The following is a 25,424-nucleotide window of genomic DNA, read 5'->3' on the forward strand; positions in this document are numbered from 1 at the left end:
TCCTTTTAAAATATGTTCTGTGAGATATTATAGCACTTAATTCTCAGTTTTTATTTATTTGGTCTTTCAATCTGATCCTAGAACACTACATTATACATGTAAAAAAAAAAGATTCAAGGAAAAAGAAATGGACTCTAAATTCTGTTTTCTATTAAGTTGTATTTTCAAACATAACAATCTTGAACTTGCTTCCATTAGAAAAATATACCGTAAGAATTCTGATGTTAAATGCTGCTTAGAACACAAAAAGCATGCTTTTAAGGGATCAAAGGAAAGATTATGTCAAGAAATTGACTTGAAAAACTACAGGTTGGAATATTTAAAAACACACTTTAAATAAAATAAGAAAAAAATCAACTAAACACTGACCTGATATAACATGGCTTTAAATGCCAAATGTCTTAATCTCATGGTTAAAATTTCCCCTGCTCTGCCATAAAATAATCCCTGGAAAATAAAAAGAAAATCTATATTTATTCTTAATTCTCTTTTCTATTTCTTTGTAATATTTAGTCACTACATTTATTTATTTATATTTTATTTATTATATTATTATTTTTTAATCAGAGGATGATATAAAAATGATCATGTTCAAGCTTATTTAATTCATTAAAAACTTACCTGAATGAAATAACCGACAAAGCAAGTAACACCCAAAATGACAAATATTATGGAATACATCTCAGCATCATGCTTTAATGTGGTTTTATCATCATCTTCAAACACCTGAAAAGGAATAGATAAAAATATGATATAAAAATATCAAGTGATCGGAAGAAAATATAAAAGAAAGAGAAAAAATTGAAATGTCTATCAGAAATTTTTGAATGGATTTCAACATAAGAATAAGACTATACATTTTTGGGGAAAAGAAGTGCACTATTATTCTATCCGGTACATTCATTACATATGATAAAAAATGATTTGCTGTCAAATTTCTCACTTAAGCTATGTAAATATGAGATCAGACAATGAATCTTCCATCTGCTATTATTATCACAGTATATTTTCAAAGAAACCACCAGTTTATTTGAATTCTATTTTTAATAATTGCTACTAACTTAGGTTTCTTAATATTCTTCTATTTAAGGTACTACCTGCAATGTGAGACCTTTATACATGTCCCTAGAAATTGTTCCTAAAATTAGTAATTATACATATATTGGCATCTATGTTGAAAAAATGTAGCTGTGCTAATCTGGGAGACTGAAGACTTAACATGACTTTGTTCTTGGATCCATCAACTCTCCTGAGTCCCTTGGCACAATCCCAAGCTCTTGTTATTTCCTCTCCTTGAGCTGGCTGGTAATAAAAAATGGCCATTGTTGGGACTAGTTGAAAGAAGAGTAGTTGTATTTGTCTATTTTATTGCCTCAGTGCTTTGGAATGCTGATACGGCACTGGAGTCAAAATTAGAAAACAAAGTAATTTCTTTACTGATTGCCCAGTCAACAAGGCCCAGCCAAGACTTCACAATAGAGGCTGGCTTATCCCCTGAGAACATTAGCTAACCTTCCTATCATGGATCCTACGTTATGGGTGACCCACTGCAAGTTCCGGTTTCCCCATTGCTGGGTCAAAGTACAACAGGTCTGTTCTCTCAGGCTATATTTTGTTTAAAATTGTTAAAAATATTAGCAAATTAGCTTTACTTACAGTTACGATTTTTGCAAAGATGATGGAAAATACTGGATGAACAGTTCCATTTAGAACAGCAGCCAATGTCCCCAGAACCACAGAAAGCCATTCAGACTTGATTAATTTAAAAATTTTAAACAGAGAAACTTCAGGAAGACTTGTCTATGAATAAAATACTTTGGTTAATACCTCAGTTTGAGAGCATAATGGAACCTAGAGAAGTTAACCAATTCTAAACAGATTTATAATGTAAAATATCAAATATAATAGGTGGCAGGGTAAAAGTAGAATATTTCTTAGAAAAATTTCACCACCCATATTACTTGATGTCCTCAACATGTAAAAGAATCTTACCCCAGAGTGACTATTTGTGCAATTTATCCTTTTGGTATTTCATTGTTACTGTCATTTAAAAAGTACAGATTAACTCAAAAAATCTGACAGCTAGTACTCACAGAATAAATGACAGGCATATTTTCTTTATTCCTGTTAACCTAGATGGAATATTGTACCCTAGGATAAGACAAAAGGAACTAAGCATAGACAGAAAGTAAAAATTTTACTAGCATTTCAAGCTTGAAAGTTTTCCAGTTTCATGACTTATTTACAGAAACATTTTTTCTAACATCTTAGTTTAAAGCTTGTTTTGGGGTTCCCATTTATAAGAAAAATGCTGCAATATCTGAGCATATTACTTAAAGTCACCAAGCCTCAGTTTCTTCATCTTTCCAAGGGGGATGAAGTTCCTATCTTCTCAGATTATTTTTAGTTTAACTTGTGAATGGGAAGGTAGCAGTCATGATGATCAGAGGATAAATAATATGATAATGATTTCTCCTTGCTCTTGTCCGGCATGTGTAGTGGATTTATTTCAGAAATCTAAAAAATCTTGTGAAAAACTTTGTTGTGAGTAATTACTTTGAATAGGAAAGTAGACAGCAAACTACTAGGCAATTTCATATATTAAAACTTCCTCTTGGCATTCACTTTCAAAGTAATGTCATTTATGAACCTAATAAGAGAATTCTTCAGAACGACTATAAAGTAGTTTGTAGTTCTTGCTTTAGTATTAGTCTGGCAACTATAATGTAAACTCTGTTGTTTGAACAATAGAACTTCTAAAATACTAAAGCCTTCATAGTCTATTTTCAGGATGGGTAAACCACACTTATATTGGGTTACTTAATAATTTGACTATATTATCTTTCCTTCTTAAGTTTTCTGAAGATCATCATCACAAAAAGCCTTACTTCTCAGTTAGGTGACTGTTCAAAAGAATGTGCAGAAGTTTTAAAAAGTTGCATACCAGCTCTTTGTCAAGCACTGAGCACAGATTTTCTGTCAAATTCTTCATAAAATTACCTCATTTTGTAATGAAACTAGGACTTAGTGTGTCCAGGACATAACATCAGTAAATTAGACACAGTAAATGTAGGCAGGCTATCTTACTCCTACAGAATAATGTATCCTTTTGTCTTTGGAAAAATATACAATAACAGGTTAAAAAAATGGGTATTACTTAATGTTATAAAGATAGAAAATAATAAAATAAGACAAAAAACCCGAAAAATTTCAGTAAGCTTGCTCCCTAAATATGTTTCAGGTTATAGCATGTTTTAAGAGAATCTGATATAAAAATATATGAAATTATAGATATTTTGTAAAGAGATAGAAAAGGGCTTTAAAAAAATTAAAAAACAGGTGCCTGGGTGGCTCAGTCGGTTAAGCATGTGACTCTTGATTTTGGCTCAGGTCATGATCTCAGGTTCGTGAGATCAAGCCCTGCATCTGGCTCCGTGCTCAGTGGGGAGTCTGCTTGAGATTCTCTCCTTCTTCCTCTCCCTCTAGCCCTCCTCCTGCTGCTGCCCTCTCTCTAAAATAAATAAATAAATCTTAAAAAAAGTTAAAAAACAAACCTTTCTAAAGAATTTAAATGTCATATATTTTAGAGCTATAATGAGTTATTATAGTTTTCATACAACAAGCTGTATATATTTAAAATGTACAACTTGTTAAGTTTAAACATAACTATACACCCATGAAACCATTACCACAGTCAAGATAATGAACATATCCATTACTTCCAGAAGTTTTCTACTACCTTTCATAATCCGCCTCTTCCACACCTCTCAGTGGCCAATCCTCTTCCCCTACAATCACTGACATGCTTTCTGTCACTACAGATTGATTATTTTGCATTTTCTAAAATTTTATATAAATGAAATCATAAAGTATGTACTCTTTTCATCTGGCTTCTTTTGCTTCAAGATTACTTTGAGATTTATTCATAATATTGTATAAATTAACATTTCATTCATTTTTATGGCTGAGCAGTATTCCATTGTATGGATATGCCAAAATTTATATATCCATTCACCTGTTGACATGAATTTGGAGTTTGGGCTATTACAAAGAAAACCACTATGAATATTCATATTCAAGACTTTGTGTGGACATATGCTTTCATTTCTCTCAGGTAAATACCTAGAGATAGAATGGCTGGATCAGATAGTAGGTGTATCTTCAACTTTTTAAGAAATTGCCAAACCGTTTTCCAAAGTAAGTTTACCATTTCATATTCCCACCAGCAAAATGTGGAATACTGGTGGCTTCATATCATTGCAAACACTTGCTAGTGTCAGTCTTTTTAGATTTTACCATTCTAATAGATGTGTCATGATATCTCAATTACAAGTTTATTTCCACTTCTCTAATGACTAACAACATTTGGCATCTTTTTGTATGCTTGCTTCCCATATGTGCATCTTCTTTTGCAAAATGTCTATTCAAATCTTCTGCCAAGTTTTCATTTGGATTGCTAGTATTCTTTTTTCTTTTTTTAAGATTATTTATTTATTTGTCAGAGAGTGAGAGAGAGAGAGAGAAAGAGAGAGAGAACACAAGCAGGGGGAGCAACAGGCAGAGGAAAAAGCAGGCTCCCAGCTGAGCAGGGAGTCCAATGCAGGACTCAATCCCAGGACCCTAGGATCATGACCTGAACTGAATGCAGACACTTAACTGCCTGAGCCACCCAGGCACCCTGGATTGCTGGTATTCTTACTGTGCTTTGGGAGTTCTTTGTATATTTTGGACACAAGTCTTTTATCAGATATGTGATTTGTAAGTATTTTCTCCCAGATTATGGCCTATCTTTCCATCTCTCATAAATGTTTTACAAATAGCAAAAGTCTTCCTTTTGGTGAAGTCTAATTTATCATTTTTTTTCTCTTTTATGAATTGTGCTTTTGGTGTTGTATCTAGGAAATCTTTGCTAAATTCAAAGTCATAAAGATTTTCTCCTGGATTTTCTTATGGAAGTTTTCTAACTTTAGGTTTTACAGGAAGGTTTGTAATCCATTTTGAGTTAATTTTTATTTTTGATGTGAGGTATGGATTGAGGATGACTATTATCTATATAGTTGTATAGAGGTATAGTATCATTTCTTGAAAAGACTATACATTCACTATTGAATTGCCTTTGGACTTTTGTCTAAATACAATTAACCATATATATGTGGGTCTATTTCTTAATTCTATTCTGCACTATTGATCTATTTGTTTATTTTTATGCTAATAGCACATTATTTTGATTACTATAGCTTATACTAAGAATTGAAATTAGGTAGTACAAATCTTCCAACTTTGTTCTTTTTCAAAGTCTTTTTGCTTATTTATTCCTTTTGAATTTCCAGTTAGAATTAGTTTGTCAAATTTTACCAAAAAGCCTGCTGAAATATTGATTGGTATTGCCTTGAACCCCTGTAGATCAGCTTGGAGAACTGACATCTCAATGATATTGAATCTTCTTCTTTTTTTTGTTAACATATAATGTATTATTTGTTTCAGGGGTACAGGTCTGTAATCATCAGTCTTACACAATACACAGCGCTCACCACAACACATACCCTCCCAATGTCCATCACTCAGCCATCCCACCCCTCCCACCCCACCTCCACTCCAGTAAACCTCAGTTTAATTCCTGAGATTAAGAGTCTCTTATGGTTTGTCTCCCTCTCCGGTTTCTTCTTGTGTCATTTTTTCCTCTCTTCCCCTATGATCCTCTGCCTTGTTTCTCAAATTCCACATATCAGTGGGACCATATAATTGTCTTTCTCTGATTGACTTATTTCACTTAGCATAATACCCTCTAGTTCCATTCACGTTGTTGCAAATGGCAAGATTTCATTTTTAATGGCTGCATGATATTCCATTGTGTATGTGTGTGTGTGTGTCTACACACACACACACACACACACACACGCACACACACACACTCACCTCATCTTCTTTATCCATTCATCTGTCGATGGACATCTGGGCTCCTTCCATAGTTTGGCTATTGTGGACATTGCCGCTATAAACATTGGGGTGCAGGTGCTCCTTCAGATTACTACATTTGTATATACTTTGGGGTATATACCCAGTAGTGCAATTGCTGGTTCGTAGGGTAGCTCTATTTTCAAGTTTTTGAGGAACCTCCATACTGTTTTCCAGGGTGGCTGCACCAGCTTGCATACCCACCAACAGTGTAGGAGGGTTCCCCTTTCTCCACATCCTCGTCAACATCTGTCGCTTCCTGACTTGTTAATTTTAGCCATTCTGACCAGTGTGAGATGGTATTTCATTGCGGTTTTGATTTGTATTTCTCCGATGCTGAATGATGTTGAGCACTTTTTCATGTGTCTGTTGGCCATTTGGATGACTTCTTTGCAGAAATGTCTGTTCGTGTCTTCTGCCCATTTCTTGATTGGATTATTTGTTCCTTGGGTGTTGAGTCTGATAGGTTCTTAATAGATTTTGGATACTAGCCCTTTATCTGATATGTCATTTGCAATATCTTCTTCCTGTTGGCTGTCTTTTGGTTTTGTTGACTGTTTCCTTTACTGTGCAAGAGCTTTTTATCTTGATGAAGTCCCAATCGTTCATTTTTGCCCTTGCTTCCCTTGCCTTTGGCGATGTGTCTAGGAAGACGTTGTTGTGGCTGAGGTCGAAGAGGTTGCTGCCTGTTCTCAAGGATTTTGATGGATTCCTGTCTCACATTTAGGTATTTATCCATTTTGAGTCTATTTTTGTGTATGGAGTAAGGAAATGGTCCAGTTTAATTCTTCTGCATATGGCTGGCCAATTTTTCTAACACCATTTGTTGAAGAGACTGTCTTTTTTCCATTGGATAGTCTTTCCTGCTTTGTTGAAGATTAGTTGACCATGGAGTTGAGGGTCCATTTCTGAGTTCTCTATTCTGTTCTATTGATCCATGTGTCTGTTTTTGTGCCAGTACCATACTGTCTTGATGATTACAGCTTTGTAATAGAGCTTTAAGTCCAGAATGATGCCACGAGCTTTGGTTTTCTTTTTTAACATTCCTCTGGCTATTCGGGGTCTTTCCTGGTTCCATACAAATCTTAGGATTATTTGTTCCATTTCTGTGAAAAAAAGTTGATGGTATTTTGATAGGGATTGAATTAAATGTGTAGATTGCTCTAGGTAGCACAGACATTTTAATAATATTTGTTCTTCCAATCCATGGGCATGGAATGTTTTTTCCATTTCTTTGTATCTTCCTCACTTTCTTTCATGAGTATTTTATAGTTTTCTGAGTATAGATTCTTTTTCTTTTTTTTTCTCCCTGATCTGCCACTTGTTCGGCCCCTACTTGAAGAGCAGTGGCCTGATGACTGTGCCTTGGATCACGGTTTATGGCAACCCCGAGCAGAAAGCCCACTCCTCAGGATCACTCTTTGCAGCCTGCTTCCCCGCGCTGATACCTGGGAGCTCTGCAGCACTTAGGCACCCTCAGTCTTTCTGTGATCCCAAGGGTCCTGAGACCACACTGTTCCAGCAAACCCCCTCTTAGCCACCAGAGCGACGTCCCTCACGGGACCAGACTTATAAAAGTTCTGATTTTGTGCTCCGCTGCTCTATCACTTGCCAGTAGCCGCCTAACGGAGGCTCCTTCCCCTGTGCGGTCTATCTTCCCATATATCGCCTCAGATTCACTTCTCCACATGTCCTACCTTGCAGAAAGTGGTTGCTTTTCTGTTCATAGAGTTGCTGCTATTCTTTTCTTCGACCTCCTGTTGAATTCATAGGTGTTCAGAATGGTTTGATAGCTATCTAGCTGAATTCCTGGAACCAGATGAGATTTAGGTCTCCTACTACTCCACCACACCCCCCTCGATGATACTGAATCTTCTTATTCATGTACATGGTGTATTCTTCAATTTATTTAGGTCTCCTTTCATTTTCCTTAGTGATATTTTATGTATTTTGGTGTGTGGATCTTATAATTTTTGCTTATCCAATTTATTCCCAAGTATTTCATATTTTTGATACTACTATATATGACTTTATTTTTAAAATTTCAATCCTATTTTTGATTTTTATATATTGATCATGTATTCTGCCACCTTGCTAAGCTCAATTACCTGTTTTAGTACCTTTTTTGGGGTACATTCCATAGGATTGTTTACATAAATAATCATGTTATCTCTGAATAAAGACAGTTTTATATCTTTCTTTCCTATCTGGATACCTTTTTTTTTTCTGGCCTTATTGCACAGGCTGGAACTTGGCACAATGTTGACTAGAAGTGGTGAAAAGTGTACATCCTTGCCTTGTTCTTAATCTTAGTCTCTCACCATTGAGACTGATTTTAGCTGTAGATTTTTTGTTGATGCCCTTTATCAGATTGAGACAATTTCTTTCAATTCCTAGTTTTCTGAGAGTTATCAGGAATAGACAGTGCGTTCTGTCAAATGAATTTTCTGCAGTGATTGAGATGATTAGACAGTATTTTTCTTTTAATTTTTTTTAATTAGAGGAGTTATGTTAATTTCTTAATGTTAAACCAAGCTTGTACATCTTAGATAAATCCTACTTGGTGATGATGTATTATTCTTTTTTATATAGTATTCATTAGATTTACTAAAATTTTGTTAAGAATTTTTCCGTCTATGTTCATTGTTGGATATTTATCTATAATTTTGTTTTATTGTAACATCTTTGCTAATTTTAATACCAGAGTAATATTGGTCTCATAAAATAAGAGCTCCTTCCTCTTCACTTTACTGTTTGGTAGAATTCACCAGTTAAGCCAACTGGGCCTGACATTTCTTTGGGGAAAATGTTTTCATTACAAATTCAATTTCCTTTTAATAGATGTAAGATTATTCAAGCTATTAATTTACTCTTTTTTAAATTAATTTATTCTTGAGTGGGCTTTGGTAGTTTGTGCCTTTCAAAGAATTTGTCCATTTCATCTGAGTTGAAGGATTTATTTTCATTAATGTTTTCATAAGATTATCTAATTATTCTTTTAATATCTGTAGAACCTGTAGTGATGTTACCATTCTCATTCTTGATATTGGTATTTGTGTGTTTTTTCTTAATTTATTCAGTCAGTCCAGTGGTTTTTCAGTTTATTGATGCTTTCAGAGAACCAGCTTTGGATTTCATTGATTTTTTTTTATAATTATATTCTCCCTTTTCGTTTCTTAAGGGGTAAGTTTATTAATTTGAGGTCTTTCCTTTTTATATAATATAGGGGTTTAGTTATATAAATTTCTTTCTCAATACTACTTTAACTCTCATCTTATACATTTTTTTAAAACTCGAGTTATTTTTTTAAAGTTTTAATTTAAATTCCAGTTGGTGTACAATATAGTGTTTCAACACTTTCATACATCACCTGGTGCTCATCATGACAAGTGCACTCTTTAATCCCCATCACCTATTTAATCCATCCCCCCAGCCATCTCCTCCCTGGTAATCCTCAGTTTGTTCTCTGTAGTTAAGAGTTTGTTTCTTGGTTTGCTTCTCTCTCTCTTTTTTACCCTTTGCTTATTTGTTTTGTTTCTTAAATTCCACATATGAATGAAATCATACAGTATTTGTCTTTCTCTGACTTACTTCGCTTAGCATAATACTCTAGCTCCATCTGTGTCATTGCAAATGGCAAGATTTCATTCTTTTTTATGGCTGAGTAATATTCCTTTGTGTATATTTACCACATCTTCTTTATCCATTCATCAGTTGATGGACACTTGGGATGTTTCCATAATTTGGTTATTGTAAATAATGCTGCTATAAACAGCTGGGTGCATGTATCCCTTTGAATTAGTACTTTTGTATTCTTTGGGTAAATACCTAGTAGTACAATTGCTGGACCACAGGGCACATTTTAATTATGTTTGGTTTCATTTTCATTTAGTTCAAAATACTTTTGAATTTTTCCTTTGATTTCTTCTTTGATCCATGCATTATTTAGAAGTGAGTTGCTTAGCTTCCAAGTATTTCAAGATTTCCAGGCCACTTTATGTTCTTGATTTCTTTTCTTTTTCTTAACAATTTTATTTTTAACTAATCTATACACCCAATGTGGGGTTTGAACCTACAACTCTGAGATCAAGAGTTGCACGATCTACCAACTGAGCCAGCCAGCTGTCCCTCTGTTTTTGATTTCTGATGTAATTCTACTTTGGTTAAGTAATGTACTTTGCATTATTTGAATTTTTAAAAATATATGGAGACCTGTGTTATGGCTTAGAATATGGTCTATCTTGATAAACGTTTCAGATGCATTTGAGAAAATGTGTATTTTTCTCCTTATAGGTGGAGTCTTATAAGTGTCTATTAGGTTAAGCTGGTTGAGAGTGCTATTAAAGTCATCTATATCCCTGCTGAATATTTGTCTCCTTGTTTTAGCAATAGTTAAGAGAGGTTTTAAAATCTCTAATAAAATTGTGAATTTTTATTGCTCTTTTTGGTTCTTGATAAATTGATCTTTTAAAAATTATGAAAAAAAAAACCCTCTTTATTCCTGGTTTGTTTGTTTGTTTGTTTTGCTCTGAAATCAACTTCGACTACTATTTTTTTTTTTAACTTTGACTACTATTAACATCACAGTCTACCTTCAAGTAATACTGCATATCATTTAGGAACCTTAAAATAGAATATTTCCATTTCTCCTTGCTAGTCATTTGGCTATTGTTTTTACACATTTTTACTTATATTTCTGTTATAAACCTTACACCATAATGTTATTTTTTTCTTAGAAAAGTAAATTATTGGGGCGCCTGGGTGGCACAGCGGTTAAGCGTCTGCCTTCAGCTCAGGGCGTGATCCCAGCGTTCTGGGATCGAGCCCCACATCAGGCTCCTCTGCTATGAGCCTGCTTCTTCCTCTCCCACTCCCCCTGCTTGTGTTCCCTCTCTCGCTGGCTGTCTCTATCTCTGTCGAATAAATAAATAAAAAATCTTTAAAAAAAAAAAAAAGAAAAGTAAATTATTTTAAAAACATACTTAAAAAAACAGTATTGGGGTACCTGGCTGGCTTAGTCAGTAGAGCATGAGACTCTTGATCTCAGGGTCATGAGTTCAAGGCCCATGCTGGGCATGAAGCCTACTTAAATTAATCACTATTAACCATTATTATATTAACACATCTATTTACTATTTTTGATATTTTTCATTCCTTTGTGTAGATTCAGATTTCCATTTGGTATCATTTTCCTTCTGCCTGAAGGCCTTCTTTTAACATTTCTGGTAGTGTAGGTCTCCTGGTGATAAATTATTTCAGCCTTTTTTTCCCCTGAAAAATTCTGTACTTTGCCTTCAATTTTGAGAAATATTTTTCTGCATGCAGCATTTTAATTTGAGCTTTTTTTCATTTTAGTAGTTTAAATATATCACTTTATTGTCTTCTTGTTTGCACTGTTTCTTTTTTTTTTTTTAAATGATTTTTTATTATATTATGTTAGTCACCATACAGTACATCCCCGGTTTCTGATGTAAAGCTCGATGATACATTAGTTGCGTATAACACCCAGTGCACCATGCAATACGTGCCCTCCTTACTACCCATCACAGGTCTATCCCATTCCCCCACCCCTCCCCTCTGAGGCCCTCAGTTTGTTTCTCATAGTCCATAGTCTCTCGTGTTTCATTCCCCCTTCTGATTACCCCCCCTTTCTTTATCCCTTTCTTCCCCTACCGATCATCCTAGTTCTTATGTTCCATAGATGAGAGAAATCATATGATAGTTGTCTTTGTCTGCTTGACTTATTTCACTTAGCATTATCTCCTCCAGTGCCGTCCATGTTGCAGCAAATGTTTGCACTGTTTCTAATGAGAAGTTAGTGATTTTCTTATTTTTTCCCCTTTATACATATTATGCTGATTTTCTCTGGCTGTTTTAAATTTTTCTTCTTATTACAGGTTTTAAGCAATTTTATTATGATGTGCCTTCACATAGTGTACCTTATGTGTCTTGCATTTGGAATTTATTAATAAGCTTCTTGGATCTGTGAGTTTTTTGTTTTCACCAAATTTGGGGAAAAATTTCACTGTTCATTCAAATGTTTTTGCCTTTCCTTTGGGAACATATAAAATATAATCATAATAACTGTTTATTATTCCTACTAATTCTACCAAGTGTGTCACTTCTGGGTCTATTTCTGTTGATTTAGTTTCTCTTCATTTTGGGAACTATTTTCCTCCTTCTTTACTTGTCTGGTGATTTTTTATTCGATGCCAGACACTAAATTTTACTCACTGGGTTTTTTTTTTAATTCTCTCCTTCTTTTTTTAAGATTTTATTTCTCTTAAAAGATTTTAGTTATTTATTTGAGAGAGAGAGAGAGTGCGCACACACAGGTGTAAGTGGTGGAGGGGCAGAGGGTCAAGAAGACTTGCTGCTGAGTGAGGAATCCTATGCAGGGCTTGATCCCAGGACCCCAAGATCATGATCTGAGCTAAAGTCAGACGCTTAACCAACTGATGCACCAAAATTTTATTTTTTAAGTAATCTCTACACCCAATATGGGCCTCAAATTACAACCCTGAAATCAAGAGTTGCATGCTCTACCAACTGAGGTAGCCAGGTGCCCAGTGTTTTTGAATTCTTACATATATTATTGAGCTTTGTACTGGAACACATTTAAATTACTTGGAAATAGTTCGTTCGTTTTGAGGTTTGCTTTTAGGCTTTGTTAGTTGGGCTCAGAACTGCATTTAGCAGGGGGCTATTTCTACCCCCTTGCCCCCGCCTCCCAGGGTAATATTTTCCTTAATATCCAACTCAACAACCCATTAATTTAGCGACTGCTCATTCTGGCTGGTTTAATAAGAATTACTCTTAAACTGATGGTTACCAGAGGGAAGGGGATGGGTTAAATAGGTGATGGGGATTAAGGATTGCACTTGTTCTGATGAGCACCGGGTGATGTATGGAAGTGTTGAATCACTGTATTGTATACCTGAAACTAATATAACGCTGTATGTTAACTAACTGGAATTAAAATAAAAACTTAAAAAAGAATAAGAACTATTCCTGACCCTTTGTGAACCTGTGTGAAAGGACTGTTCCTTTCATCCTTTTGGGTAGATCTTTCCTCTGTCTTTATCAGTTTTCTTAATAAATGTGCTGATCAGTACTCAGATGAAAACTCAATGGAGAACCTATGGAAATCGCTGGAACTCTGAGAAGCTCTCTTTTTCATTCTTTGCTCTGGGGATGCTCACTATTTTGGCTTCCTGGGTTCTGCATGGGTTTTCTGTCCTAGCTCTGAGGCTTAGAAACAACCCAGGCAGTAACCTGGACCAATGATAAGATTCTCCTCATTTGTTTCCCTTTCCTCAGAGATCATAATCTTGTTCTGCCCGATGTCCAATGTTAGAAAACTGTTTCACATGTTTCGTTCCATTTCTTAGGTGTTTCAAGCCAAAAGGTAAATCCAGTCCCTGTTAACCTACCTTGGTTGGAAGCAGAAATCTCTAATTTCATCTGGTTTTCACAGCAATTGACACAAATGATCTCTTGCTTTTTAGTAACACTTTTCTTTTTTTTTAATTTATTTTTTATTTTTTATATTTTTAAAGATTTTATTTATTTATTCAACAGAGAGAGAGACAGCCAGCGAGAGAGGGAACACAAGCAGGGGGAGTGGGAGAGGAAGAAGCTGGCTCATAGCGGAGGAGCCTGATGTGGGGCTCGATCCCATAACACCGGGATCATGCCCTGAGCCGAAGGCAGACACTTAACCGCTGTGCCATCCAGGAGCCCCGTTTTTAAAAAAATTTTTTAGGAAACAAGGGAAAATTAAATTTATTTATTTATTTATTTAAAAGGTTATTTTATTTAAATTCAATTAATTATCACATAGTGTGTTATTAGTTTCAGAGGTAGAGTTCAGTGATTCGTCAGTTGCATATAACACCCAATGTTCATTACATCATGTGCCCTCCTTAATGCCCATCACCCATTTACCCCTCCTCTCTGGTAACCCTCAGTTTGTTTCCTATAGCTGTAACAGTTTTCTTTGTTAGCCTCTGTGATACCACACTCTCTTGGCTTTTCTTTTATTTTCCAGTTATTCTTTAGGCTCCTTTGTTGGTTACTGCTTTCCTACCTAAATTAAAATTTTTCCTATCCTAGTTGCTTCTCCATCTATAATTGATTTTTCATTAGATAGCTTTAATCAGGTCCATCAGGTCTATTACTTAACCAGCATCATCTCTTCCCTGCCCTGTTGTCCTTGATCCCACTCTGGTTCCCAAACACCATTCTCCACACAGCAGTCAAATCAGATAAATCAGTTCATGCACTCTTCTGAATAAGACCCTCTTAATGCAATAGTTCTCAGCCTGCTTTGTGTCATGAACCCTTTGGAAGACTGGTGAAGTCTGAGGATTCCTTATGAGAAGAATTTGTAACAATGGGCTAAATAACCCATAGGTCTCAAAGAAAACCAACTGATCAAAATATAGTATTCAAAATATTTAACAAAAAATTCAAAGTTGTGATAGTTATGCTTGTGTTTCATTATTAGCACATTAAATAACAAGATATAATAGTGATGATTGTAACATATCTATAGCAACTGTAATGCGATATCAAAATTTCTGTGATTTTTAGGGGTGCCTGGGTGGCTCAGTCGGTTAAGCATGTGACTCTTGAGTTTGACTCAGGTCATGATCTCAGGGTCGTGAGATCGAGCCCAACATTGGCTCTGAGCTCAGTGGGGGAGTCTGCTTGAGATTCTCTCTCTCCCTGTCTCTCTGCTGTTCCCCCGCTCATGTATACTGTCTGTCAAATAAATGAGTAAATCTTTAAAAAAAAATTCTGTGATTTTCATTGGTGACATCATAGGCACTGGTAATACTAATGTAGTTTGTTATTTATATTCATAATAAAATTAAATTTTTATCAATAATAGGTGGGGAAAAAGTTATGATTTTTTTTATATTCAGGATAGTTGCCTCTGAATTCTATCCAGATTTTCCTTGTGGGTCATGGATTATTGGTTAAAAACCCCTGATGACTTTCTGTTAGAGTAAGAAAAGAATCTAAAACTGATATTATGGTCTACAAGGTGCTGTAAGATCTGGTCCCTGAGTGTCTCACACAACTCTCTGCCCATCCTTCTCTTCTTAGTCACTGATACCCCCAACTCCAGGCCCTTATATTAGCTATTCCCCCTATTTAAAATAATACCATCTTTGTCCTGGTTACTGATTTATTACCTCTTGGGTCCAAATTCATCCTTTTACCTTATAAATATTTTTCTTTTACCAGTTAGTAAGATGTCAAGCCCTGTCTGTTGAAGGTACTGGGAAAAAATTGCAGGAGGAGGGAATTTTACTTCCTGCTCTTTCTGGTGGTTTTCTGGGAAGGCTCCTCCAGGATAAGCTTTTCTCTCTGCTGCTCTGCTTATACAGTTTTGTCAGAGTAGGTGCCTGCTGAGTACAGTTTTCTCTTATGTTTGGCCACCAAGTGCTTTCTCCAGCTCTTGGCTTGGCCAGGAGAGGTGTAACCAGGGGACCCAGACAGCATCAGCCTGTATTTTATTCAGGTCATTAATGCCTGCACCCACCTACACATGGTACTGTACTTGACTCCTACAGAGGGCAACCTCTCCAGCTCCTGGTTTCAACAGTGCCCTGTAGCTTCTCCTGGTACCTAGTAGGTTCTGGCATGCAACAGGACAGATTTCCAGCAAACCCCACCAGTGAGGTACCTTAGCAACTTCACTGCCATCCAGTGAACCAAAGCTGTGCCCTCTGAAGTAAGGCATGAATCTCAGCCTTGACTGGGGGAGAAGGATTAGGGCTCTTCCTTGGGCCTCTATTTCAACCTCAGTAGTGGTTGCTACTTTTATCTGCTACCTCTGCATTCTTAAGAGTTCTCTTAATTTTTACTAGCCAAATCCTATTATGCCTAAAGGAACTAGAAAAAGAAGAACAAGCCCATTCTTAAGAATTTTCTTGCCCCCAAATGACCTGTGACATAAATGGTCTTATTTGAGGGCCACTTTCTTAGAGCATCACAGTGATACTATAGTGAAGTTTGGGAAAGACTTATGCTTTAATGTTATAGTAATATTTTATTGTAAATTCTAAATATTACAAGAATTAAATAAAAATTAATTGGAGAACATGTGGATAAAACTTGTTGATAGTTAAACCATTACCTCTTTATATTGGATGGATTCTTCAGACTTGTCAGGAAGGTCTGACTTGATGGTATTCAGAGAGCACAGAGGAGCTGAGTTGATACTTTTTTCAGTAGACATTGATTCCATCTGTTCATCAGCTTTTTTAATATCCTTAAGTGAAGAATATACATGTTACTATTAGAATAATGTTTTCAGAATTCGAAAGACTTTTATTGAGCATCCCTCTAAAACTGTATTGCCTCTGATACTGAAAGTGATATATTCTTGTGCAGCTCTTGCTGAAGTTTTCAGGCTTGATAGAGAGCTAGTAAGTCCAACTTATACTAAAATGTTAGTGGGTGACAATAGCTTATTATGCCTTCTTTTCAAAAGACTTGTATAATTAACTGGAGAAAACAATGCCTTAGTTCAAAACAATTATTCCACTAGTAGGGACAGATTTTAGTAAAAAGAGCTTTGTGAGGGAGATGACTCAAAGATACTCTTTCTGACTCTTTTTTCGTAGCCTTTTATGGAGCTTATAAATTTATAATGTCTAGCTAGGCACTTAAATGTGATGTTGGCCCTGGGCCTGAGAGATATCTCAGGAGACTTTCCAGGCCTGCAACTGCTGCCCATTCCAAACTGTTCAGAAAGCAAAATCAGTAGGACCAGCTCCTAGAGAATAAGAAATTCCAGAGTCATCAAGTTAACTTAAAAAACAAAAACAAAAACAAAAAAACTGTTTAAATTACAGGATAGGATGAAGTTCTAAACCAGATTGTTCTAAGTCTAGTTTTTGTTTTTTTCGCTACTCAGAGATATGAGACCAAATTTAGTGAAATAAAGGAACTACATATTTTCTGCTCATCTGAATCTGGTGTGAGTAAATTTGTGGCTTCCCCATGAAGAGATGGGGAGGGAGACAAGACAGAAATGAACAGCTCAATTTGGATGATGGTGTCCCAGACCAGGGTGTGGAGCAGAGACAGAAAGCCTTAGGTGGATTTAGGTGCAAAGGAGAATATGCACATGGAAGGCTATCCAGTGACTGTGATTCTTTGACAAGCTTAACAACTGTTAATCAGGCATTTCAAAGTACAGTACACTTTAACCAGCCTTATAGTATCCTTTTTTTTTAAATAGTAATATTTTTTTATTATATTATGTTAGTCACCATACAGTACAGCCCTGGTTTTTGATGTAAAGTTCGATGATTCATTAGTTGCGTATAACACCCAGTGCACCATGCAATACGTGCCCTCAAGCCTTATAGTATCCTAACATCTTCAATCAGACATTCTTCTATGCTATCACTTTCTCTTTTTTCTATAAATTTATCTACCATGAAAGAAATCTTTTATTTGGCTTTTTTCAGGAGCTATTTACTTAGTGGCAAGTTTAAAATAAAATTTTGATCCCTTCTCAAAATAAATTTATCTAAGATGGTTCTTTAACAAGTCAAAGACAAGTTCTTTGACAAAATAATGATGACAGGAAGTTTTGGTATGTGTCTATCTCTACCTGTTTTTATTTATTTTTCACGTGAAAAGGAATAGGTCTGAAAATAATCATGTATGTTCAAGATAAATAATTACAGCATTAATCTTCACGGTTTGAACTTTTATAAAAAGTTTGATTGGATAATGGTAATATTAATAATATAATAAAATTTAGTATGCCAACAATAAAATTTAGTAAGCACTTTATATCAATCACTTATTTAATACTCACAGTAATTCATAAATAAGTTACTATTATTTTCCTCATGTTAAAGGTTAGAAAACTGAGGCACAGTGAATTTAAAGAACTCACCTAAGGTCCTAAAACTATTAAGCGGCAGAATCAAGATTTCAAATTAACAGTGTCTCCAGAGCCCACAATCCTAACCACTGCTATACTGTTTCTTGGGATTGATTCTCTTCTTAGTACTTATGATCATCATGGATTCTAATAAACTGATTCATTTGGACAATATAGGCATAGTGGCAAATAAGCACTTCTAGAGTTTCAGAAATGAGCTACTGTCTATGTAAATATCATGGATGTTATATTTACTATGCACTACCTAGAATATTGTAGTTGTTCATTGAATATTAAAAATGGTATTGTTTTATCAGAATGAACATTATTTTAGGTAATGAGAGACTACTAATCCATTTTGAACAAGGTGTTTTAAATATTTATACATTTATACCACAAACACTCCATTTTTATTTTCCTTACATTGTGAAACTCTTTTACCTAAGACCTAATAGAGTTTTTGTTTAATTATAATGAAAAATAAAGACATATTACTTCAAAGAAAGATTTGAGTGTAGTGGTTTAAAAAAAAAATCTCAAAACAGGGTTAATTTAACCATAGCTATTTTCTTTTATTATTATACTTACTAGTTTGAAAATATTGAACTTCATAATTTCATAAATTATTAAGTCTACTGTGGAATGAAAATCATGCAAATTCAACTGCCATATAACAGCTAACTCTTATTTTTAAAGGAAAATGTGGCCTAATGTGAAATAAAATTGGAGCTAGCAGTTTTTGAATCAATATAAGATTATATTTTCAAATTTTTTTTATTATCACTGCTTTATAGCAGATGTTTAAAAATAATTCATTCTAGATTGTGGAGAAAGCTAGGGTTTTAAATGTGAAGTTTTAAGTTTGATGAGCAGATGGAGGGTCATAACTTTCTAAATTTCCTAATTTGTGAAATAATATTATTTCTTAAGTTTTAAATTTTAATTCCAGTATTGTTAACATACAGTGTTATATTAGTTTCACATATACAATATAGTGATTCAACAATTCTATACATTACTCAGTGCTGGTGATGATAAGTGTACTCTTTAATCCCCATGACCTATTTAATTTACCCTACCCTCCCCCCCCACCTCCCCTCTGGTAATCATCAGTTTGTTCTTTAAAAGTTTGAGTCTCTTTCTTGGTTTCTCTCTCTCTCTTTTTTCCTTTGTTTATTTGTTTCTTAAATTCCACATATGAGTGAAATGGTATTGTTTTTCTCTGACTGAACTATTTCACTGAGCATTATACTCTCTAGCTCCATTCATGTTGTCGCCAATGACAAAATTTCATTATTTTTATGGCTGAATAATATTCCATTGTATATATACACCACATCTTCTTTATCCATTTTTCAATCAATGGACACTTGTGTTGCTTCCACAATTTGGCTATTGTAACTAAAGCTGCAATAAACATAGGGGTGCATGTTTCCCTTTGATTAGTGTTTTTGTATTTTTCGGGTAAATATCAAGTAGTGCAATTACTGGGTCAGAGGATAGTTCTATTTTTAACTTTTTGAGGACCCTGCACACGGTTTTCCACAGTGGCTCCACCAGTTTGCATTCCCACCAATAGTGCATGAAGATTCCTTTTTCTCCACATACATCTTCACCAACACTTGTTGTTTATCTTTTTTATTTTAGCCATTATGACAGGTGTGAGGTGATTTCTTATTGTAGTTTTGATTTGCATTTCCCTGACGATGAGTAATGTTGAGCAGCTTTTCATGTTGGCCGTCTGAATGTTTCCTTTGATAAATGTCTATTTATGTCTTCTGCCCATTTCTAATTGGATTTTTTTTTTTTTGGTGTTGAGTTGTATAAGTTCTTTATATATGAAATAAATATTGACATCAAAAATATAATCAGAAAGTTGCAGAAGTAAAATAAACTGCAAAGGGGTGAGATTTGTTGTCTGTACATGACCCCTTGAAAAAAAGACTGTCTTCCAGGTCAAGAGAAGCCTGGGCCAGAAGGAGGAAGTTATCTACAGCCTAATTCCTATAATTTACATTAATGTGTCCTAATGAAAAAACTATGTGAGATCACCTGGCATGCAGAAATGTGAATCCTAAAAAAAGAAATTTGCAAGAGTGCCTCCAGCATTATCATGCCTTCTTTTGATTGGCTACCATAAGCTTTCTGGTCTACCTGAGAAGATGTGGTTTATATACATATACATTTGTGTGTGTACATTCCTTCATTCAGCAGGCATTTATTGAATGCCCACTGTGTGTCAGGCACTGTGTTAGGTGATTCTGACACAGTAAGGTAAGTCAGAGTGGAAGAAAAAAAAACAACAAAACTCTTCTGCCTGGTTCCTTAGAACTTCCATGACTTGGCTTTCTAATACAACTGTTTTTGATTATTCTCCCAACAATCATCTTTACTCATGGAAGGAAGGCTGATCTTTCTGTTTGTTGCACACCAAGTTCCTTCTTACCTCTGTGCTGCTGTTCCACCTACGCAGACTTCTCCTTTTCTAACTCACACCTTCTAGTCTTCAAGGCCTCTTCATGAAACCTTCCATGGGTAATCTAGCTCCCCTTATCCCCACCAACTTTGGTTACTTCTATATTTTGTAACATCCATATGCAGGATTCTTCATTTTGCCTCTGTAGCTAAGTTTTCAGTATTTAAGTGGGGATTGTGTGTTAAATTTGTGTTCTAATGAAAAGATGACAGTATATAGAGTTATACTGTTCTGGATCTGCCATGTACAAACTTTGAAGCCTATCTGCAGTGTGCCTGGCAACTATTAGGTGCTATGTACTCATTAATTCTTTCATTTTCACCATATTATCTAGCACAATGCTGAGGATATTAGTCACACTGAATCTCTTCATTAAGGAATTATAAATAAACCTTGGTTACTTTGTGAAAACTAAGATTATGATTCAGGACATCTGTGGTATGATCTCTGAAAAGTTAAAAAAAAACCTCTGCTAACATAGCATTATGTCACATAAACATACCTGTGACATTGCAAGCGAATAATATAGACCTTGCTTTGCCATTAGTTCAGCATGTTTTCCTTTTTCCACCACCATTCCATCTTTCATAGTCACAATGAGATCTGCACTTCGAATAGTGGAAAGTCGGTGTGCTATGACAATTGTAGTTCGACCTTTGCTTGCCTACCAAACAGTAAATATAGAAAATAAATATGAAATTAATACAAATAACAAACAGCAATATTCAAGAAAGGTTATTGAAGTATTATTTTATTTCTTTTTAAAGATTTATTTATTTGAGAGAAAGAGAGAGAGAGAGTGCACACACAAGTAGGAGGGAGGGGCAGAGGAAGAGGGAGAGAGAGAATCTCAAGCAGACTCCCCATGAGTGCAGAGCCTGACACTGGGCTTGATCTCACGAACCTGAGATCATGACCTGAGCCAAAATCAAGAGTCGGATGCTCAACCAACTAAGCCAGTCAGGTGCCCCTGTAGTATTATTTTAAATATCAAGGAAACTTATCTGTGAATATAGAAATTTGAACTTTAATAGATTAGGAAGGCTAATAAAAATTAGAATAAAAGGAAAATCAGAAAGTTAATTAGATTCTAATTTGGTGGATTTATAAAATTATAGTATCTTGAACTAGACAGAAAACTAAAGATCATTTAATTTGAGCTATGTAATAGTTGGCTGGCTATTAGTAACTAAAAGTAATTCAGTAACAAACTCACTATTTTCTTCCTCTCTAAAACGGGGATATTACTTAACTAGTTGGGTATGAATTCAAGGTAATACATGTCTTTAACTTTTTCACAAGTATCTTACAGATATGGAAAAGTACACATAAATGTATAGATAATGCATTTTGACAAACCAAATACATCTAGATGCATAGTATCCAGATTAAAAAAAGGTCATTACCAGCACTCTGAAACTCTCTTCAGGCTCTCTTCAATCATTGTTACCGCTCATCCACACAAACGGTAATCACTATCCTGACTTCAAACAGCATAGATTAGTTTTGATTTTCTGTTGTTGGTAATCACTATCCTGACTAAAGAGCATAGATTAGGTTGATTTTCTGTTGTATTTTATACAAGTGGAACCATGCAATATATACCCTTCTATGTCTGTGAAGTTTTGTTCAAATTATGTTTTTTGATATTCATCCATTTTGTTGTATATAGTTGTAGATCATTCATTCTTATTGCTGAGCAAAATTCCATTGTATATACCAACGTTTATTTATCCATACTATTGCTGACTGGCATTTGGATAGTTCCAGGTTTTTTTCTGTTATGAACAGATTCCTATACATGTTTATTGGATGAACATATGTAGAGAATTCTACTAGATACATACTGAGGAGAAGAACTGCTCAGCATTTTTAGATTCTGCCAAACAACTTTTTAAAGTGGTTTTCCCATTTATAAACTCCCAAAAGTGCAGGAGAATTATGGCTACTCTATATTCTCACTAACACTTGGTACTTTCTGTCTTTGTCTGGTAGGTGGGTACTATCATATTGTGGCTTTATTTGCATTTCCCTTATGACTGATAAAGTTGAACAACTTTTCATATGGTTGGTGACAATTTGGATATTCTCTGTTGTGAATTGTTAGATTTTGTTTGGTTTTCTGTTGGAACTGTCTTATTCTTGTCAATTTCAGGACTTATTTATTCTATATATGAGGACTTAGTCACATAATACTACAATGATTTCCCCCCCAAATGGCTGTCTTTTCACTCTCTTAATAATGTCTTACTGAATAGAATTTAAAAAAATTTTAGTGAAGTATAATTTATCAACTTTTTGTATAATTTATGTTTTTTGTGTCCTATTTTAAAAAATCTTTATCTAATGTCACATAGATGTTTTCCTATCTTTTATCTTACTATGTTATCATTTTGTTTTTCATATTTAGATCTATAATTTATCTGGAACTGACTTCTGTGTGTGATGTAAAGTAAGAGTCAATGTACATTTTCCCATACAGCTAAACAAATGCCCCAACAGCATTTCTGAGAAGACCATCCTTACTTTATTGCACTGCAGAGTTGTCTTTGTCATTAAATCAGGTGACCATTACTTTGTGTCTGTTTTTGTATTCTGTATACTGTTCTACAATTCAGTTTGTCTATTATTGCACCAATGCTATACTGTCTTAACTACTACAGATTTAAAATAGGCCTCGATATCCGTTAATCTGAGTCTTCCAGCTTTATTGCTCCTCTACAAGACTGTCTTGACTATTCTTGAAATAATGTACTTTCTATAAATGCCTAGCACAATAATGGATACTTTTGGCATACTACAGGCACACTAAAAATTTTCTGTTGCTCAAGAACTGATAGCTAATATTATTACTATTAGTAGTACTGCTATATTACTGCTATTTACTTTTATGGCTCTCACTTTTATGCTTATCTATTACAGAAAAGGAAATTGGGAGTTCAGAAAAGTTAAGAAGCTTGCTCAAGCCTCAGCCAGTCACTGGAAGGACTGGTACTAGAATCTGGTATGGTGTTCTTTAGTCTCTGAAAGGGGTGGCTCCATGCAGATGTACTTGATAAAGCATATGAGTATTTCTTTCAAATTCTATTCCAAGTCTATAAGAGAAGAAAACTTTTCAGAACAAGTTATTAAGATTAAATAATAATGTGGAAAAAGAATAATGATAAAATATTATATGGAATTTATGTATCATGTTATAACTATGTTAAAAAATTCATCCACAGATAACACCTATATAAAAATATACCAAAATACTCTGAGTGCCTGTATTTAATTACTGGGCCTATGGATTGTATTCTTTTTGTCTCCATTTTCTTAATTTTATTTAACATAAATGCATTTCATTTTTGCTTAAAAGCAATAAAACTAAATAAATAAAAATAGAAGCAAGAAAGCTAAAACAAGTCCATAATAACAATTAAATAATTCAATACCCCTTTTTCAGTAATTTATGGAAGTAAATAGAGAATCTGTAAGGATAAGGAAGACTTGATTAATACTATTAACCAACTTGATATAATTGATGTTTATAGAACATTCTACCCAACAACAGCAAAATGCACATTACTTCCAAGTCAACACAAAATATTTACGAAGATAGATCATATTCTGTGCCATAAAACAAGTCTTAATAAAATTAAAAGGATTCAAGTCATACAAAGTATGTTCTCTGACCACAGTGGAATTATATTAGAAATTAATATAGAAATATTTCTGGAAACCCCCAATACTTGGAAACCAAATAATAATTCTCAAGTAAATGACCTTAGATTCAGCCTAAGAAAACAGCAACAAAAGAGCAAGTTAAACTCAAAATAAGCAGAAGACAGGAAATAAAGATCCAAGCAGAAACCAATTAGATACAGAAGATGAAAATAAGCCATAAAGAGACAAATACATCAATATAACAGAACAGAGAGTCCAGAAAAAGACCTACACATACGTGGAAAATTCAATTTTTCACAAAGGTGCAAAGGCAATTCAGCAGAGAAAAGACATTTTGCTCAGCAAATGGTGCTGGAACAACTGCAAGTCTATATGCAAACAAAACAAACAACAATAAAACAAACTTCAAACCATATCTGGTACAGTGGACAGAAATTAACACAAAATTGATCCCAAACCTAAATGTAAGAACTAAAACTATAATACTTCTAGAAAAAAATGTAGGAAGTAATCTTTGTGACCTTGGATTTGACAAAAGTTTCTTAAATAGAACACTAAAAGCTTGATTTATAAAAGAAAAAATTATAAATAAAACTTCCCCAAACTAAAAAGTTCTGTTCTTTGGATGATACTCTTAAGTGAATGGAAAGACAAGTCTCAGATGGGAAGAAATATTTTCCAATCTTTTTTCTGATAAAATAGTTGTATCCAGAAATACAAAGAATATATAAAGAACTCTCGGAACTCTGTGATAAGAAAACAAATGACCCAATTAAAAAATGGGCACAACATCTGAATAGACACATTAACAAAGAAGAGATACTGATAGTCAAGAAGCACATAAAAATGTTCAACATCATTAGTCATCACGATAATGCAAATTAAACCAATAATGAAATACCACTACACATTTATTCTGAAGGCTAACATTAAAATCCTGGTTATCCCAAGTGTTGGCAAGTATGTGGAGTAGCTGTAATTCTCATATATTTTAGGAATGTAAAAGGAAAATAATTTGGTAGTTCATTTAAAATTTAAATCTATGTTCTACCCATTTAAATTCTAGATATTTACCCAAGAGAAATAAAAGTGCATATCCACAGAAAGACTTACATATGAATGTTTAGAGCAACCTTATATGTAATATCCGAAAACTGCAAACAAACTAAATAACTTTAATGGGCATCAATACCAATGAGCTCAAACAGTGGTACATCCATACAATGGAATACTATTCACCAATAAAGAGGAACTCTTGATACATTTCACAACATGAACAGGTCCAAAAACAATTATGCTGAGTGCAAGAAGTCAGGCAGGACAGAATACATAATGGTATGATTCCATTTATACAAGTTCTAGAAAATACATGGTAATCTATACTGGCAGTAAACAAATTAGTGGCTGACA

At 34.4% G+C, this 25,424-nt stretch overlaps 1 protein-coding gene across 1 annotated transcript in view; it reads right to left on the minus strand.

Annotated features, from left to right (window-relative positions):
• Positions 1 to 25,424, minus strand: part of ABCB5 (ATP binding cassette subfamily B member 5) — a 120,662-nt gene that overhangs the window by 41,833 nt on the left and 53,405 nt on the right. Inside the window, exons 14-18 of the mRNA XM_045793653.2 lie at positions 20,851 to 21,012; positions 16,106 to 16,240; positions 1,657 to 1,800; positions 622 to 726; positions 370 to 447 (exon numbers count right to left, since the gene is read on the minus strand). Of these exons, the coding sequence (XP_045649609.1) occupies positions 370 to 447; positions 622 to 726; positions 1,657 to 1,800; positions 16,106 to 16,240; positions 20,851 to 21,012 (624 nt within the window). The remainder of the gene's footprint in view (positions 1 to 369; positions 448 to 621; positions 727 to 1,656; positions 1,801 to 16,105; positions 16,241 to 20,850; positions 21,013 to 25,424) is intronic.

Source organism: Ursus americanus, chromosome 3, assembly GCF_024610735.1.
Source record: "Ursus americanus isolate L20-20 chromosome 3, mUrsAme1.1.p, whole genome shotgun sequence".
Classification (NCBI taxonomy): Eukaryota; Metazoa; Chordata; class Mammalia; order Carnivora; family Ursidae; genus Ursus; species Ursus americanus.